Source organism: Eptesicus fuscus, chromosome 15, assembly GCF_027574615.1.
Source record: "Eptesicus fuscus isolate TK198812 chromosome 15, DD_ASM_mEF_20220401, whole genome shotgun sequence".
NCBI classification, from domain to species: Eukaryota; Metazoa; Chordata; class Mammalia; order Chiroptera; family Vespertilionidae; genus Eptesicus; species Eptesicus fuscus.
In genome coordinates this window covers 49,747,097-49,766,236 of record NC_072487.1, presented here as the reverse complement: position 1 = coordinate 49,766,236, position 19,140 = coordinate 49,747,097, and the positions used below count along the sequence as shown (strand labels likewise).

The 19,140-nt window shown below is 46.2% G+C and overlaps 2 protein-coding genes across 2 annotated transcripts; one reads left to right on the top strand and one right to left on the bottom strand.

Annotated features, from left to right (window-relative positions):
- Positions 1-5,206: 5,206 nt before the first annotated feature.
- On the bottom strand, positions 5,207-11,694 carry SPATA31F1 (SPATA31 subfamily F member 1). Its single transcript, XM_054727163.1, has 4 exons — positions 11,472-11,694; positions 10,804-10,849; positions 10,213-10,273; positions 5,207-9,166 (listed from the first exon to the last, which is right to left on the bottom strand). The coding sequence occupies exons 1-4, from the start codon at positions 11,613-11,615 to the stop codon at positions 5,320-5,322; spliced, it is 4,098 nt and encodes a 1,365-aa protein (XP_054583138.1). The 5' UTR covers positions 11,616-11,694; the 3' UTR covers positions 5,207-5,319.
- A 6,085-nt stretch (positions 11,695-17,779) lies between these two features.
- Positions 17,780-18,905, top strand: CCL21 (C-C motif chemokine ligand 21). Its single transcript, XM_008142166.3, has 4 exons — positions 17,780-17,916; positions 18,016-18,136; positions 18,224-18,388; positions 18,469-18,905. Exons 1-4 carry the CDS (start codon positions 17,850-17,852, stop codon positions 18,509-18,511), a joined length of 396 nt encoding a protein of 131 aa, XP_008140388.1. The 5' UTR covers positions 17,780-17,849; the 3' UTR covers positions 18,512-18,905.
- The last annotated feature ends 235 nt before the right edge of the window (positions 18,906-19,140 follow it).

The window sequence follows — 19,140 nt, the reverse complement described above, 5'->3', positions numbered from 1 at the left end:
ATTCCTGGAGCGCAAATGACCCCAAACCTTCCTAAGTGTGTGATATTTGTGTGCCTAGGGCCAATTTTACTCAATGGGTAGCAACCTGGGGTTAGGGCTCTGCTGGATTAGCACTGATGCAGTGGTTACAGTTGGAGGTGGAAAGCATAGGGCCAGGTAGAGATGACTGGGGTAACACCCACCAGCGTTACCTTGACAGGCTGTGTCCATCTGGTTTACTCTTTCCTTTGAGTCTGTGTGAGCTATGTCAGAGAGGCTGGGGGGTCAGCACTCTGCAGTAAACTGGGGACACTGGAGGGGATGGATGGATGTGTAGGTGAAGGATGGGGCTGCTGAAGAGGACAGTGGTCTCACTTGCTGATCTCGACAGCTCTTTAAAAGCACACGGCCAAGTTGTTGGGATGTGAGACGATCCTTGTTCAAGCACAAGCGATGGGGCAGAAATGTCAAAGCAGCGTTTAGAGGAAAGACACACAGTCCTGGTCTGAGGTGGTGAGGAGGCTTTATGGAGGAGAGTGGCTTTGAGGGGTGGGTTTGCACTGCATTTGTGTATGGGTCTGCAACATGGGTGTATCTGTGTGCATGTGTGCAAGGCTGTCTTTGCGTCTGCACGTGTGCCTGTGCCCGTGCCTGTGCGAGCGTGTGGAACTCAGGCAGTTCCTCAGTCTGGGTAGCTGTGTTTCCTGGACATGTCTCTTGTAACTCTGAACTAATTTCCGTGTGACATTGTGCAAGTGTGTCTTTCTGTTTTTGTGGCCGGTGTCTGTGTCTGTGTGTCTTTGGCTGTGTGTGCGCTTCTGCCTGGCCTCTCACTTTACCCTGGCCCTCTCCCCTGATGCACGCCAGCTGCTAGCACTATTCACACAGCAATGCTTCCCTTTCCTTCCCGCTGCCATCTGGATTCCCATGGGCCTAGCTGCCTGCCCCAGGGCCTTGCCCCTACTGCCCCTACTGCAGGCTTGACCTTGTCAGTGATACACTGTGGAAAGCCCCAATATGCTTCTTGTTTGGCCATGAACCCAGAGAAATTACAGTGCAGGAGAGGGGAAGGCGGGAGAGGGGGCCAATTGGCAATACCCACCCCTCCTTCTGGAAACTGAGATCTGGCCCCTTCCCAGGCCCCCTATTTTTCCCCCCATGCTCTTATCCAGACCAAGTATTTGGGGTCCTGGCCTCCTTGTCTCTGGAGATGAGAATGGACAGTCCTCCACAAGCCCAGCCAGACCTGTTAGGGCTCTGGCGCTCTCTGTTCCCCAGCATCTTACATGCCTGCAGTGGGCTCATTCCTCATATCCCCACCTGTACTCAGTGTTGTCCTCCCTTCTTTTCTCTCCCTGCAGTGAACACAGGAACCATTCTTGTCCTTAGTTCTCTGGCAGCCCTGGCCTATGCCATGGGCCCCTGAGCCCAGGTGGAACACTGGGCTTTGGGTGGTTGGTAAAGATCAGAGGGCCTGTCCCCTCTCACACGGTGCAGGAAGCAGTGTCCCCAGGGGGTTTATGCCTGAGCTCATCCTGGGCTTGTTGTCCTCCCTGTGTGGGCTGCGGTGAACAGGTACAAAAATGGAGCAGACGTGGTCCCTATGTTCTAGGGCTCAGTGTTGAACAGAAGAAGTAAGTCAGTGGAGAAGGCACTATCCTCCATGGTACGTGGTCAGTTGCCTGAGATTCCCTCCCTAGAATTTTGTAGTGCCCTCTGCAGAGATCAAGGGAAGGGCTTCAGAAGGCCAGAGCCGCTCACCATGGCATGATGATACATACCTCAGAGGACCAGAGGTGAACTCCAGTGTTTCTAAACAAGCATTGATACATTTCTAGCACCTACCATAGAATCTACAGTTGTAAATTCTTGAATTTGTGTTCTTCGTGAGGCTTTTAATTCTGAGTTTATCCCTCTTGAGCCTAGAGTTTATGCCATGGTTATGGGATGGGATGAGCAAGGCCTCATCACTCATCAACATCCTGCATGAAGTCATAGGCTCTGACCCTTTCTTTTCTCAGCTCTTGGATTTGCTGAGAAACCAAACCTTGTTACTGGACTTTGGTCAGCACTATGAACTCATGATGCTCTGGAACAGGTAGAATCCTATGGGAGATCATGGGAAGGGCCTAATTCCTGTAAACTAGAATGCATGCACATTAACCTCGTCTTCCCACCCGATGTTGCTGTGACCTTTCTGGACATTGCCTTCATTCTGTTGTGATCTGCCTTGCTCTGTAGCTGTCTGCTCAATTCCCACCAGGCAGGGAGGATGTGCCTGTCACAAGACCCCTGATGATCTTTGGGAATACTTTAGGAAAACACCTGGAGGGTGTTGGCTCAGCAGGCCTGTGTCTTGTGCCTCCTCATCCTGGAGGCCATATTAGGGGCAAGACCTCCATCCCTTAGGCACAGCATCGCCATTCAGAGGAAGAACACATTCATGCTTCTTCCCATCCTGGCTTATCTGTATCCTGCTAGCAGTGAACACATTGTGCTACCCATTGTCCCTTGTTGAATTCTAGGGTGCCACCCCTGCCCTCTTTCTGTATCTCTGGGCTCCATGCAACTGGAACTTCTCTGCAATCTTTCCTGCTGCTTCAGTCTTCTAAGACTTCTAAGAGCACCTGCTTCACACTCTGGCCTTGGCTCTCTGTACTGCCCCTCCATCTACTCCAGTCATGCCTTTCCCTCCATCACTCAACTGAGTCTATTCTTCTCAAAGTCATGAATGATCTCTATGTTGTTAAACCTAATACTCAACTCAAAGTCCTCATCTTACTTGACACATTGGCAACTTTTCATGCAATTTCTCACTTTCTCCTTGCTTTCCTCTCAGCTTCCATTATACCACATTCTCCTGGTTTAGCTCCCACCTCAGTGGCTGCTGCTACTCAGTCTCTGCTTATTTTTTCTGTTCCCCCCCTCCATTTCTTTTTTTTTTTTTAATATATATTTTACTGATTTTTTTTACAGAGAGGAAGGGAGAGGGATAGAGAGTTAGAAACATCGATGAGAGAGAAACATCGATCAGCTGCCTCCTGCACACTCCCTACTGGGGATGTGCCCACAACCAAGGTACATGCCCTTGACCGGAATTGAACCTGGGAACCTTGAGTCTGTGGTCGGATGCTCTATCCACTGAGCCAAACCAGTTACGGCCCCCCTCCATTTCTTAATGTTGGAGTGTCCTGGAGTCTGGTCCTTAGTCGCTTCTTCATTTACTCTCATTCCCTTGTGATCTTATCCAGTCCCATGGTTTTTACATCTATCTAGTTATCTATCATATATCTACCTACCTACCACCTATATTTCAAGCAATCATCTATAGCCAGAACCTTCCCTGAGACTAGACCATTGAAAGTATGGTCTCAGGAAAAAGCTGGGAGATTAGTTATGCTACTGCTGTAATCATAGCAACAGAGGGAGTGAAAAGTGATCATGTTATGAATTCATTTTGAAGGTAGAGACAACCAGATTTACTGATGTATTGAATGTGGACTGTTAGGAAAAAATGTCAAGGATTACATCAATATTTTGTCCTAAAGAAATGGAAAGATGGAGTTGCCATTAACTGATATGGTGAATGCTGTAATTGGAGCATATTTTTCATGTATGATTAGGTGATGGTGGTAGTAGTTCAATTTTTAATTTTGAGATTAATATTAGATATCCAAGAATATATGTTGATTAGACAATTTGGGCATGTGACACTATCTCATGAGATCATGAGCTCCCTTGTGCAATCCTGTCTCATGTTCATTGTTGTGTTTGCTATATACAGTACCTTGTATATATTAAGTATATACAAGTATATACAAGGTACTATATATATAATTGTTAAACATAAAATGTTAATTGTTAAACATAAAATGCTTATCAAGGCCAATTTTATTGTGATTCTTTTGGGGTCTTTACCAGCAGGGTATTTTCTCCTATGGCAAGATCCCCCATTTCACAGTGTTTATCACACTAACATAATGATTTGTCTGCCTCACCAGCCCAGACTTTTGGGTGTACTATTAAGGTGTTATTATGTGCCAGCCATCATCCTAAGACCTGGGTATATGAGACACTATTGTAATTATTCAGGTAAGAACAAATGAGAAACTGAACACAAGCTGAAGTAGTAAAAAATAGAGAAAAGGAGCAGAATTGAGATATATCAAGATTAGAACCCATTGACTGACTTCATGTTTGGGGTGAGCAAAAACATGGATTTATACTTAAAGGGTGAGTGTTCAGATTTTGAATTAATTTGCATTGCTTTTGCATAACAAAGTTCAACTTACTGCTCTTCATCACATCATGGGCAGAAGACCTAATCTCAGGGTTGTTCACCTCCCACCCACCAACCTCCTTCCTGTCCCCCACCCCAAAGCACATGGGCCTTTCATTGGCTTCCTGGCTCTAGGTTCTTGTGAGTACAAATCAAATTGGCTTTGTTCCCTTACATGGCCTGGTCAGAACATGTCAGTTTCTATCCCAAATACTCAGATCTCTGTTTGTCTATATGCTCCCCTCCCTGCCTTCCTCCTGCCTGCCCTTGAGGATGGGAAACAAGGCCCTCTCCATATCCTACTGGGATCTTCATTGCAGGACTCACTCCATGCAGATGACAGGCAGTGGAGGTGGGATATAGGCAAGAGAGCTACAGCAGCCTCCCAGATGAGTTCTCCAGAAAGATCTAACCAATAACCAAGAGGGACCAGAGACGGGGAGATTCTACCATATGCTTTGAACAGTCCACCACATTACCTATGTGATTTTGATAAACACAAAGCACCTCCTCAAGGTTGGATCACTGTGACACTTCCCTACAAAGCTCCTCTCCAGATATGGCCATATATAGCAGTCATCAGTGAATTTTGCCTGTGGGATTCCTAGCCACTTCTTCTTGTCAGTACTATCCTCATGTCCACATTGCTCCTCCGGGCCCAAGGAAACCATGGGAAGCCATGCTAGAATTTAAGAGATCAACTAAAGAACTTGTATGCATGCATATAAACATAACCAATGAACACAGACAATAGCGGGGTAAGAGTCTGTGCTGGGGTTTGGGAGAGGGCTGAGAAAGGTCAATGGCTAAAAAATGAAACATATGTAATACTTTCAACAATAAAGAATTTTTTAAAAATTAAAAAAGCTCCTTCCCTAGATAAGAAGAGCATTTAAGCTTCACTCATACCTTCCCTTAACAAACAACAGTGGAGGGAAGGAACAGACAGACAACTCTTTGCTTAAAGATATAGACTGTATTTTGGGTGGTGCGGTGCCCCACCTACATATTAATGACAAAGACAATAGCTATCCCTTCAAGGGATGCAGACCTGGAGGAGCCTACAAAGTCCTTTGATTATGTTGGATCTTCCTTGAGCAGGCCAACATTTCCCTCTGAGGAGAGAGTTGAGAACTGGGGTGGGATCCTGGTTGGGTGGCACAAGCCACTTGAGGACAGTGCCGAGGACAATGAAGGGGGTGGCCTAAGCCTGAGGCAGACTGGAGTTGATGGGAGCAGGAGCGGTGCCTAAGCTGACTGTTTGGGGAATGGGAGCCTTGCAAGGAGGCCAGGCCCACCTGCTTCTCAGTCAGGGGAGATTGGGCTGAGGGGTCCCCTCTTATCTTCTCTGTCTTAGTTTGCTCCATGGGACTTTTGGCTGGAGCCAGCCTCTTTGCTCCATTTTCTTTTCTGGTGTTGGCCACTTTCACAGCTGTCACAAACATGGATTCCTTGTGCTCTTTGCCTTTTGCCTTGAGGTTTATATACTGCAGAAAGGATTTCATCTTATATCTCAAGCCTGATTCCGGAAGGCTGGGCCTCCTGTGAGTATGGGCTGGCATCACCTGCCCCTGCAATACCTGACCTTGCAAAGTTTGGCCCTGTAATGGCTGATGCTGAATGAGTTGAGCAAGGACAGGCTGGCCCTGTGACACATGGGGCCCAACAGGCTGGGCATTCTTAGGAATCCTTGCTCCCTTGAGGCTGACATTGAGCCTGGTTATATTGTCTTGCAGGTCATTCTTCTTAGATTCCTTCCGACCAGGGACTCCTGGAAGGAGGTCTGGGGGCTTAAGCTGAGGGCGATGCTGGGAACTGTGTTGACAGAGAGCATTAAGGTGAAAGCCATGTCTCTGTAGCCAAGGTCTTTGGGGTGTTCTCTTCAGAAGCATCCCTTTTGACCGCTGGGCTCCAACAGGGTGGCCTTTTTTTCTTGTTGAGGAGAGCACAAACCCTGCATCTCCTTCTCCACGTTTTCCTGACGATTTGGGTTTCCTTGAGTCCTCTTTCTTTTCAGTCAGCATGGGGACTGGGACTGAGTACTTGCTCTTGCCAGGGCTTTGGGACTCAGGGATCTGGGACTCCTCCAGGCTGGGCTGGTTCACACTGGCCTCCAACTGCACACAAAGCACTGGGCTCTCTGTCATGTCTCTACAGGGGTGAGTCATCTTGGAGGGCCCATGGGCAGAACCATGGAGTGCTGCTCTGGAACTAGGTTGCTTCTGGTTCTGCTGCACTGCCTTTAACTCAGTGGACAACTGTTCCTTCAGGTAGAGCCGCTTTGGGTGTGGGGCACAGGGAATGTCTGGTGAGATGGGCAGCTCCTGGAGGCATGTTTTTCCTTGGTTGTTTAGACTCCTAAGAGACTCCTGTGTGGATGTGTTCTCTGGCATTTCTACAGTTTGCTCCCTGGACTCCCTTGCCTTTGTGGGAATTCCCCATTGTATCTCTAAAATCTTCCTTCTCAGGTGGAAATTTAGTTTGGCCAAGATGCGCTTCTTGAGTAAGTGGAGCTGAGCAGACTCTGTCTGCCTCTCTAGAGGCTCCATCTCAATCATTCCTTCCACTTGCACTTCAGACTGAAAATCACCTGCAATTTCTGCACAAGTCTCATGGGTACCTTGAAAAAATGGTTTACGACTTAGACACTGCTCTTCAAGTGAGATAATCTGAGGCAGAGGTTCTGTTAAGATTTTGACAGCCTCAGGTAACACCTCTGTGCTGGCAGCATGAGGAGTGATTGCTGGGGCCATGGCCTTGGAGGAAGCCACGTAATAAAGAGGATTCAGCCCTGACAAGAAGGCCAGATACTTGTGCCGTAAAATCACCTCCAGTTTCTCAAGGACTTCCTTGGACAGGGCTTGAGTTAGCTTACGAGGCTCAGTGACAGCATCTGGGGAGATCTGTTGCTGCTGATCAAGGACTGTTGGCATCCAGGACCTAACTTTCTGTTGTAGGTCAGGGTCAGTTGCTGCCTGTAGTTCTAAGAGCTTGCTTTCTGGGATGCAAGTGAAGGGAGCCACTTTGAGGCCCCCAGGAATTAAGCCCTCACAAGACCTATACACATGGGCAGGGACCTTACCCTCATGAATCTGTCCACATTTGGAGTTGATGTGGCTTTGCAGTATTGCCTTGACCTGGTCAAATAAGTGTGGCATGAGGACTGACACTGGGTCCTTAAAGGGTGAGAAAGGGTCATCAGCACCAGTAGCCTCTAGGGCTGAATGTTGGGGAAAACTCCCCTTGGCTAGGGCTGTGCTGCTCCAGGATGGAGTCTGCTGGTGAGTGGGGGCCAGCAGCAACTGGAAGGACTGCTGGATCATCTGGGGCAGGCCCCAGCGATGGTGAATCAGCTGCCTCTGGAGGTGGAAGTCCAGCAGCCTCCGGGCATGCTCTGACCAGAACAGCTCCCTTGTGAGGACAGAAATGGGCTTTCCTGGCCAGGAAGTTTTCACAGTCCGAGGAGACTGGGCTCTGCCACAAGACTTATATTGCACGGGGTTCTGGGTGTGCTGAGCTCTCTGGAGAACAGCTGGCAAACCCCACTGACGCTGGAGCTGCCTCTGCAGCAGGTGCAACTCTAAGGCTTCACACTCAGCCAGAGTCAGAAACGGGATATTGATCCGAGCTTGTTGATGGCCAGATGGCATGACCCAATTTGAGGAACTTGGGGAAGAGGGTGGGCCTGAGTGAGGTGGAGATTTTGGCAACAGAGGGAGGACGGAGAGCTCTTTGAAGAGAAAAGGATCCTCCAAGGAGAGCTTGGACATGCTCCCATGTGTGGAGTGATCTTGAGAGCCTAAGGAGGTGTCAGCCAGAGACTCACTGTGCAGAGAAGGTAAGCCACAGAATAGTTGGATGTATTTCTGCTGTAAGTGGCCCACTGAGTCATTAGCCTGCTGCCCAGTAAGTGGGTAGAGGCTACTTACATCTCTAACAGCTGGAGACGGCAAGGCTAGAGTCACCACATGGTTTTGGTTTTGCTGGTAGTGGTGTCTTTGTATTGGGTTTATAATGGACCATTCAGAAACCCAGAATGCCTGGGTAGCCTGGCCAGCCATACATGGACCCCAGGTTTGATAAGAAATGGGTGCAAAATTCTCTACAGAGAATTCATTTTGTATGAAAGAAACTGGTTGGTTGTTTAGAGGTTGGTAAAACAATGGGATGTTTGGCATAAGCTGCCTCAGGGACTCCTCTACACGTCTGGGCAACCCCCACCTCTGGAAATGCATCCATTTTTTTACATGTACCTCAAGAAGCCTCAGGACTTCCGGACTGGAGAATGGCAGGTAGGAAGGGAGGATAGTGACCATAGGCAAGGCCATAGGATGTGTCAGGGTAGTGATTTCTTGGTTCAGGTTCAGCATAGGGACCTGGGAATGCACAGGTGGCTGACCTTGGTTCCCATACACAAGGTTGAGATTGTGTCGTGTCACCTCCTGCTGGTTCACCGGAATCCTAGGCCCTTCAAACTGTGAAGAAGACACAGTCTCATGCACCCTGGGCATATCTTGACATTGAATTCTCTGTCCTAGATGGACATTTTTAGCCAAGTAATCTTGCATACTCACTGGATTGGCTGATTGGCCAGCTGACCGGGTAAATGACTGGGATAAGGATTTCTTAGCTGTTAATTGTGGCACTGTTTGGGTTGCAGATGGAAGTGAGGGCTTTTGAGTATGTGTGGAATGATGCTCCAGACTCTGCTCAAAAGACATATTGGACTTGGGCAAAATCTTTAGGCAAGGAGAGCCCTCTGATGGTCCTGGTGAAGTTGCAGAGATCGGGGTGTTCTCACCCACGAGCAACTGCTGGATCTCCAGAGCCGTGGCATTGCAGATTTGGCAGTAGGTATCGGCACAGAGGAGCCTCCGCACACTTCCCTCCTGAGGAAGCCAGCCCTGGCTGGAAGAGGAAACATGGCAACTGTTATTGATGGAGTGACAGCTTCTTCTCTGGAAGTTGTGGCCTGACTCTTGGCCCTGACCTTCCTGTAAGCCCTGGATCCTACCCACCTAGTGCTTAGTCATCTACTTTTCTTCCTAGGAAAATGCCACTTTGCAAGTTGTTGTATGCTGGGCTGAGGGTCTGGGGCTTGTTGGCCAAGGTTGCAGACAACCCATGAGAGCACAGAGCCATGAGTGACTGAGAGGTGGGTGAGCTCTTTGTTGACCTGGGCTGAGCAGCTTAACCAGAGATGGGAACAGAGGATGGGGAGCCAATGGTTAACTGATGGGGCATCACCAGGGCCATCACCAGGTAGAACCTGGACTCAGTCTCATTTGTGGCTAAGAAAGACACAGCCTGGTACTTAGTACCACAAATGAGACTGAGTCCAGGTTCTACCTGGTGATGGCCCTGGTGATGCCCCATCAGTTAACCATTGGCTCCCCCATCCTTTGTGGAAAATGAGGTCCCATGGAAATTCTGCTTTCAGGGGACTGTGATGTGTATACAACACCTCTTGGGAGTCCATCCCATTCTCTAGAGATCTTAAGAAGAGGATGAGATGACAAGCTCCTGGCTGGGGGCTGTCTCAGGAACTGGGCTTCCTGAAGACACAACCAGAGGTGGTAATGTCAGCAAGGTCTAGGGTTCTGCCCTTGAAAGGGTGGAGCTGTAAGAGGAATGTGACAGTGATGACTTATGTGTGCACTATTTACCCATTCTCTTAGCTGGATAACCTGGTCTTTTGGCTGAGAATCAACCCCTTTAGGGTCTTCTGTGAATTAAGCACTAGTCAAATTCTGGATTCCAGGAGCACTGTGAGCTTAGCCCAGAGCAGAACTGGGGCTCCTCCCTCCTGAGATGTCTGAGCCCCCTTTGCCCTGGCAATCCTCTCAACCAGTGCTCCGCTGTGTCTGACTCCATCCCAGTCATCATCCCTCATCCCTGTCCCAGGCCAAGCAGTCCAGGCTGAAGTTGGAAGACTACAAAGAGCAAATAATCACCTTTTCATGACAGAAAGCAGCTCCCACGGCTTCTCTGTTTCTTTCCAGAAATGTCTCCTAGCTGAAAAACCAGGAGACAGTGTTACATGGAAAGAGAGGATTGAGGATATCCTATAGGAATCTGAAGGCCTTTGAATGAGAGAATATTGGAAATCCTAATAGTCAGTGCTCTAAGGCATGTTTGTATACAACTTAGCCAGTTACAATGAGTTGTCCGGGACCTAATCTCATTAGACCTAATCATCATCTAATGATTAGATGCTCATGGCCACACTGTGAGTGAAGCAAATCTTCAAATGGCCATTTAATGAACTAAGGATTGAAAAATGAAATGACTTACAAAGGGTCATAAAACTAGTAACTGACTTAGGTGCTACTTCCTCATTCTTTGGGTTAAAGTAGAGGGTTTTGGAACATTCCAAGGCTCTGATTTTCCATCCAATAGTCTTCTGGGAGAATGCGTCAACTTGTGGAATTGGAACCTTTAGTGTTTAGAGAACCTGTCCCAAGCACCAGAGATCAAAGAGGGACAAAATCCATGGAAACCCCATCCACAGTAAAAGGGAGTCAGAGAAGAGACTGGTACTTTACCTCTTGATGCCGCATCTCTAGCTTTTTGCCTGAGTTTTTGGTGACACTTAAAGACAAAAAAAGTTAGAGTGTGAGGTTGGGACACTTTTCATTTTTATGTCCAAAATGAGACAGAACGAATATAAATTTCCAAAACCCTGTCTATGTATGTCTGTATTTAATGCACTCACATTACCTGCCTTTGCTCCAACCTTTCATCCCAACATTTCATTTTCCTACTTATTTCTCAGTTCAAGTCTCTCCACATTCCTTACTTCCTGTTCTCTTTCTTAGGACAGGTTCTTTAGAGGGAAAGCGTGACACAGGAGGGATAGTGAAATAAATTAAATGGTGATGGTGACTAGTTTTAACAGCCCTAGGACTTTTGCTTACTAAGTCCACCAACCAGAAGAAACCCCCATATTGGGATGTCTTCTGAGATCCAGTGAGATAGATTCCATTTCATCTAGGTCTCAACCCAATGAGAGGTTCTTGATCTTTCCATTAGAATACATTGCAGGGATGGCTTAGTAGGAAATTACTTCTAGGCTCTGAGAAAAGCACCATATTAGAGTAACTGAATGTATAGTATAAAAATTGGCAAGAAAGGTAGAAGGAGATTCTGAGAACTTAAAAAGCTTCTTATCTAAAACTTAACTAGTTCAATTACAATGTTATTATTTCCCTACCTGGTAACAGCTCCTTTTAGGTTCCAACCTTAACCCATAGTAACTCCTTTTCACTTGCCAGATAATTAGGATAATAAGGAAGATAGTGCCATATATATATAAGAAATATCCAACATTCCGAAGAACAAAAGTAAAGCTCAACATGGCTTTCGCATGAGGGGAAGAGCCATCCCTATATCTAGGCGTTCAGGATCCTCCTGTCTAATGATTCCCAATGCTATGCCTTGTCATCTCCACCTCACAGAGAATAGAACCCGGTCACCAGACTGCATCACAAACCCTTCTGTTTCACAAGGCAGGTGTAGTCTCAAAGATCGTATGTCTTAGGGAAGCTTGTGTGGTGATTCATTCTGTCCATGATGATGTCAGGTTGTCTGGTTGTAAAGGTTACAGAGCCAGAGGCTAAACATGCCGGCTCACAGGCAGTGTCTGTGCTCCCACCTTCTCTTCATTCTCCACACCTACGTCAGCCTGATGGCTTGGCTCTCTCCTTCACAACAACTGTCTGGTCATCTGTCCCAGAAAATTGAGTGTTTAGGGACATAAGCATCTCTTGAGGAAGAGGGACAGAAGAATCTCCATGAGCAACAATTAGGTTGTGACCCTTAATTGAAAGTGTCACTTCCCTCGCCAAAACCGGTTTGGCTCAGTGAATAGAGCGTCGGCCTGCGGACTCAAGGGTCCCGGGTTCGAGTCCGGTCAAGGGCATGTACCTTGGTTGTGGGCATATCCCCAGTGGTGGGTGTGCAGGAGGCAGCTGATCGATGATTCTCTCTCATCATTGTTTCTGACTCTCTATCTCTCTCTCTTCCTCTCTGTAAAAAATCAATAAAATATATTAAAAAAAAAAAAACGGTTTGGCTCAGTGGATAGAGCGTCGGCCTGCGGACTGAAAGGTCCCAGGTTCGATTCCGGTCAAGGGCATGTACCTTGGTTGCAGGCACATCCCCAGTGGGGGGTGTGCAAGAGGCAGCTGATCAATGTTTCTCTATCATCGATGTTTCTAACTCTCTATCCCTCTCTCTTCCTCTCTGTAAAAAATCAATAAAATATATATATAAAAAAAAAAAGGAAGCGTCACTTCCCTCTACAAAGAAGCATATTCCAGGTGGGAGAGAAACTTATCAACATGCAGAACACTTAGCATTTGGCAGTAGGAAAGGCAGTCTGTTTTTACCAGACAATTTAGTGGGTGGATTGGAGAGGACTTGTGAGAAAGACTGGAGGAAGAGGTGAGGCCTCTGGATGAAGGGCCAGTGCATTTACTTGACTTCAATCACCAAAAATAATCTATATTATAAAAGCCAAAGCGACCTTTACGGCAGAACAACCAGAATGAACCGTCGCTATAATGCACACTGACCACCAGGGAGCAGATGCTCAACACAGGAGCTGCCCCCTGGGGATCAGTGAGCTCCCACAGGGGGAGTGCCGCTCAGCGGGCTCATGGCTAGCGAGCACAGTGGCAGTAATGGGAGCCTCTCCCACCCCCGCTGCAGTCAGGTGGTAAGGAGCAAGTGGTCCCAGACTGCGAAAGCCCCTAAACCCAATCAGCCCAAACAGCCCCGAACTGGAGATCGGGCCTAAGCCGAAAGGCAGACACCACCTGAGGGGTCCCCGACTGCGAGAGGGTGCAGACTGGGCTGAGGGACTCCTCCCCACCCCCCAACCCCCAGGGCAAGAATTACATGCACTGGGCCTCTAGTTGTTTTTATAAGTAGACATAAATATACTTTTTTTAAAAAGCATGTACTAGGCCTCTTTCCCACCCTTGTCTCCCCTTTTGTTTCTCCATGTATCTTTCAAATTAACTTAGCAAAGGATGCATAAATAAATTGATACAGCCGAAACTGGTTTGGCTCAGTGGATAGAGCATCAGCCTGCGGAATGAAAGGTCCTGGGTTCGATTCCAGTCAAGGGCATGTACCTTGGTTGTGGGCACATCCCCAGTAGGGGGTGTGCAAGAGGCAGCTGATAGATGTTTCTAACTCTATCTATCCCTCTCCCTTCCTCTCTGTAAAAAATCAATAAAATATATATATAAATATATATATATATATTATTTTAATTTCTTTATTGATTAAGGTGTCACATATTTGTCCTCATTCCCCCATTCCCATCCCACACCCCTCTCCACGGATGCCCCAACCCCCTGTTGAACTTAACCGTTGGATAGGCTCATATGCATGCACACAAGTCCTTTGGTTGATCTCAAAATATATATTTTAAAAAAATAAAAAATAAATAAACTGATACATTTTCTGCACAAATGAAAAGATGTGATAGACCTGTTTTCCCTCTTTCTTGTTTTATTTAATCATATAAATATAATTTTTCCATTGCCCTAGGAACAACCAAGGAGAAAATAAACAAATGGGACTACATCAAAATAAAAAGCTTCTGCACCATCAACAAAACCATCAACAAAGAAACCACCAACAAAACAACAAGAAAGCCCACTGCATGGGAGAACATATTTGCCAATGCTATCTCAGATAAGGGTTTAATCTCTAAAATTTGTAGGGAACTCATACAACTTAACAAAAGGAAGATAAACAATCCAATCAAAAAATGGGCAAAGGACCTAAATAGTCACTTTTTGAAGGAGAGTATACAGAAGGCCAAGAGACATATAAAAACATGCTCAACGTCACTAATCATCCAAGAGATGCAAAACAAAACAACAATGGGGTTCCATCTCACACCTGTCTGAATGGCTGTCATCAACAATTAAACAAATAAGTGCTGGAGAGGATGCGGAGAAAAAGGAACCCTTGAGCACTGCTGGTGGGAATGCAGACTGGTGCAGCCACTGTGGAAAGCAGTATGGAGTTTCCTCAAAAAAGTTAAAAATGGAACTCCCATTCGACCCAGTGATCCCACTTCTAGGAATATATCCCAAAAAAACCAGAAACATCAATCAGAAAGGATATATACACCCCTATGTTCATAGCAGCACAATTTACAATAGCTAAGATTTGAAACAGCCTAAGTGCCCATCAGTAGGTGAGTGGCTTAAAAAACTGTGGTACATACACAATGGATTACTACACCACTATAAAAAAGAAGGAACTTTTACCATTTGCAACAGCATGGATGGACCTGAAGAGCATTATGCTAAGCAAAATAAGCCAGTCGGAGAAAGATAAATATCACATGATCTCACTCATATGTGGGATATAATGAACAACATAAACTGATGAACAAAAACAGATCCAGAGACAAAGAAACACTGAACAGACCGTCCAACCTCAGAGAGAAGGCAGGGGAGGGGTAAGAGAGCAACCAAAGAACTTGTATGCAAGAATATGAGCATAAACAATGGACACAGACCCTGGGGGCTTGTCCTAGGGGGTGGGAGTGGTGGGGCAGGGGGAGGGGGGGAATGAGACATAAGTAATACTTTAAACAATAAAAAAATTTGCTAAGAAACAAACTTTGAGCCGAAACCGGTTTGGCTCAGTGGATAGAGCGTCGGTCTGCAGACTGAAAGGTCCCAGGTTCGATTCCGGTCAAGGGCATGTACCTTGGTTGCGGGCACATCCCCTGGTAGGGGGTTGTGCAGGAGGCAGCTGGTAGATGTTTCTCTATCATCGATGTTTCTAGCTCTCTCTACCTCTCCCTTCCTCTCTGTAAAAAAATCAATAAAATATAAATAAATAAATAAATAAATGAAATAAAAGAAACAAACTTTGTGCCAGAAAAGGAAGAGGTCCTTCTTCTGAAGGAGCCAAGATGGCGGCCTGAGGTGTTCGCCGGCGAGCTGGCCTTTGGGCCGGGTGGGCCGGCTTCTGGCCGGTCCAGTGCTTCTGCTGGCTCATGCGAAGAAGAACATTTTCCTTGACTTTTAGGTGCTTTTATATTCATCTTGAAAAGAAAAAATTCTGAACTCAGGATTTGGCAAGTATTTCTGTGTTGTCTTCTGGAGTGGGGAGTCCTGCTGCTTCTATCCAACCACTTCCGTAATCTTGAAATGCGGATATCCCTCTACACTTGACCTCCATGATTTGGATTGCAAAAGACTGCTTTTCTTTTTCTTCCCACCTCTCAAATTTAACACAGAGAAGCTCCTAGGATGCAGTCATCCTGCCAACTTCTCCAGGAAGAAAGAAAACTGACGTGTTTCTTCTGCCAATTGCTTACTTGTGAAGAACTTATTTTGCAAGCTGAAGGGTGATGTTTAATTTGAAACTGGTGCTTAGATGGTGGTATTTGTGAATTCTTTACCTTTTATTCCCAGGAAGAAGACTATCTAAATAGCAAGTGTAGGTGTGATATCAGGGTTTGGTTGGTTTTTTTAATGTCTTCCCATTTTAGCCACTATCAAAAACAGTCGAGACTGCAGCAGTAAATTTCAGATGTGTTGTAATTTGAAATGAAAGAGATGCATATATATATATATATATATATCTTTATCTATAAATCCTGGCTTATCCTGTGACATAGATGAACTGGATAAGAACAAAGGTCCAGCTTTGCAGTGAAACCTTTGATGTGATAAAGAAGCATAAAAACAGGATATCCACAAAGTTAATTTCATATATGAATAAGCCATCACAGTCTCTGTATAAATATATATTTTAACATGTAAATCCATTTTTCTTATGAGAAGAGGGATTTTTCTCCAAGAGAAGGAGCCTGTTCTTTCTCATAAGTCTTTGGACATTTGGTATTTTCTTTTAATTTTTTTTTTCTTCTAAGGAAGGACCATATTGTGCTAACCCAATGAATGCATGCTTGGGTTTAGTGAAGGTTGGTAAAGGAAACAAAGGCTTTGAGTCCAGTGTTGGAACCCTTTTCTCCTCCCTGGGATGAGAGGCTGCTGTATTACAGATTATTTCATTCTTTTTTGTGGAGTTTTATATAGCACTTGGAACTTTTTCCCTATTGCTAAGGCTGGAAGAAAAGTGACTTAAATAGATTTTCTGTTCAGAAGATGTGATGGACCATACAATATGACCTGCCTTCAACTTTGGACATGGAGGAATGGGGGGAAGGAGATGAGAAAATTTTCATATAACTCCCTTCTCCTAAGAAAATGAAGCAGAAAAAGCCTTATACATCCACCTGGCTTTATGGCGTTTTACATTCTATAGCTCTATTTTTTGTAGAAGTATAAATAACTTTCCTTTATTGCTTTTTCTAGATGATAGCTGTAATGTTAGGCTGAAAATACTGGGACTCAGGTAACTTCCCCATTTTCATCAGAGAATGGGCCTTAGAAGCAATGTTCCCAAATGTGTTTGGATCAGTATAAATTTAGAAGAAATTCAGGTCTGAAAAAAACCTCAAACAAGAAAAATAGTTCCAATAAGAAATATGGATCTTCCTTTTCCTTAAAACTTACACTATATGATGAATAGACTATAGTATAAAGCTGTTCTTGCTTCAAAATCAGCAGAGGAACAGTGTATGAATTGTCAGGTCTTGACATGAGAAGAATGAAACCATTATGGGTCTTTGTTATTTGAGAAAGAATTTAAAGCCTCTTAGGAACAAATGATCCTAGATCATGTCTGTGATTTAGGGACTGCTTGCCCAGGGCCATACATGTTGTTATGCTGAAAACGGGCAGATTTACCAAAATTTGAGAGTGATAGGACTGGCCCAGAATGGAAATGTTGAGCACCCTTGATAATTAGTCGAATTGGTCAACCAATCTGAATTGGCATAAGAAAACTTTTTAAGTAAAAATAATTATATAGATAAAATGTAATTTTCCTTAATTGAGGGCAATTACTGAGTGGTAAAGCATAGAAGTAACTTTGGATCAAGGTAGTTCAAATTTTTCTCTATGTAACTTCCCAGCCACTTCCTGATTCCTAATATTTTGGAATTATTAATGGCAGAATGGAATTTACATATTTGGGTCCTGTTGGTATTTTGAGAATATCAAATGGAGAATTTGTATCTTCAGTTGTCTATTACCCATCTCCCTGGTGTCCTTTTGGCAATTTTTTAGGTGGAATTATTTGGCTAGAAAAAAGGAACCCTGTACTATCAGAACCAGTGAAAACATTTCTGGCCCACTTGTTTAAAATATGTATCATACTCAACTTAGTTGCTTTATGTTTTTTTCATTTCGAAGCTAAGGAAAGTACTGTTTAATGTTCTTTCAAGTTGTTTCTGCATCTTGTCAGCAGATAGCATTTAACAAAACGCGTATATTCCAGTTGTACTTGCCCAATGTTTATTTAATACATCTACATTGCTTTTAAAAAAAAAAATAGAAAGAAAAGGAAGAGGTCAATCAGATTCCTGGGTGGATTCCAAAAATGAAGGGAAGTACTGATAAAAGGCCAACCCACTCTAGGACCCCCAGCTGCAGCTTACACCTCACCCACAGCTGTGGCCTTATACTCACCCTCTACCACAGCCATGGCTCAGTCACTGGCTCTGAGCCTCCTTTTCCTGGCCCTGGCCTTCTGCATCCCCTGGACCCAAGGTATCAAGGAGGGGGCTGCCTAGGATGGGGGAAGGGGCTGGAGAGGCCTGGTTGGGAGCCTGTAAGTAGCTCCTGGCTCCCTGTGAACGCCCTCTGCAGGCAGTGATGGAGGGGCACAGGACTGTTGCCTCAAGTACAGTGTAAGGAAGATTCCTGACACGCTTGTTCGCAGCTACAGGAAGCAGGAGCCAAGCCTGGGCTGCCCCATCCCGGCTATCCTGTGAGTGGGTGCGAGGGCATGGGTGAAGCTGAGTGGGCTGGGCAAGGTGGGCAAGATTAGGACAGGCTTGCGAATGCCCGACTCCAGGTTCTCACCTCGGAAGCGCTCTCAGGCAGAGCTGTGCGCAGACCCTAAGGAGGCCTGGGTGCAGAGGTTGATGCAGCGTCTGGACACATCACCAGCCCCACGGAAACCGCGCTGTAAGAAGGACAAGTCTGGCAAGAAGAGAAAGGGCTCCAAAGGCTGTAAGAGGTAAGGAAGCTGAAGGGACTGGGGAAGGAAGTGAAAAAGAGCCTCCGTCAACCCTTCAAGCCCCTCTTCTCCCTTTCCAGGACTGAAGAGCCGCAGACCACCCAGACCCCCCAAAAGCCATAGCCCAGTGCCCGGCTTGGAGCCCAGGGAGCCCTCATCAGCTGCACCAGGGTTTGGAGCCCCTATCCAAGGGACAAGAAGAGGACTAGACGAGAGGGAGGACTCAGGGGCCCCAGAGCAGTCCTTCTACCCCCATGCTGGCCTTGCCTCAGCCCTTCTCCTGCTTCAGCGATCCCTCCTGTATTTCTAGCCCCCGCCGCAGGGCTGAGCTGCCCACACCAGGCCAGGCCCAGAGAGGCAGAGGAGGGAGTGTGAGAGGAGGCAGCAGGACTGTCCCCTCTGAGGAAAGGTCACCCAGGACCCTGGACCTGACCCTGCTCCCCGCTGCACCCACCGCTTCCTTGTAAATATGATTTATAAACCGAATAAAAAGCTGTTCTGGCTTCCCACCCAGGTATCTGTTCCTGCACGTTTGTGTCCCTGGGGAAGCCCGTGTCACTAAGGGGGCGAGGGCGTCAGGAGCTCAGACTGGTGAATTATATGTTCTCACCACCCCAGGAGTTTCCTCCTGGCCCAGGTGCCCGGACCTGTGGGCTGTAGAAGGGAAGTTGACGGGTCGGGTGGGTCCTGGGCTGCTCCTGGGCTCTGAGAAATTCCTCTCAAACGAGAGATGGTGAACCCAGAGCACACCC

Coding starts and splice junctions, on each gene's coding strand:
- SPATA31F1 (XM_054727163.1), bottom strand. CDS start 11,615: ATGTTGAGCTTTACTTTTGTTCTTCGGAATGTTGGATATTTCTTATAT. Junction 10,850..11,471: donor CTAAAAGGAGCTGTTACCAG/GTAGGGAAATAA, acceptor TTTGTCTTTAAG/TGTCACCAAAAACTCAGGCA. Junction 10,274..10,803: donor TAGAGATGCGGCATCAAGAG/GTAAAGTACCAG, acceptor CTGGTTTTTCAG/CTAGGAGACATTTCTGGAAA.
- CCL21 (XM_008142166.3), top strand. CDS start 17,850: ATGGCTCAGTCACTGGCTCTGAGCCTCCTTTTCCTGGCCCTGGCCTTC. Junction 18,137..18,223: donor TGCCCCATCCCGGCTATCCT/GTGAGTGGGTGC, acceptor GCCCGACTCCAG/GTTCTCACCTCGGAAGCGCT. Junction 18,389..18,468: donor GGCTCCAAAGGCTGTAAGAG/GTAAGGAAGCTG, acceptor CTCCCTTTCCAG/GACTGAAGAGCCGCAGACCA.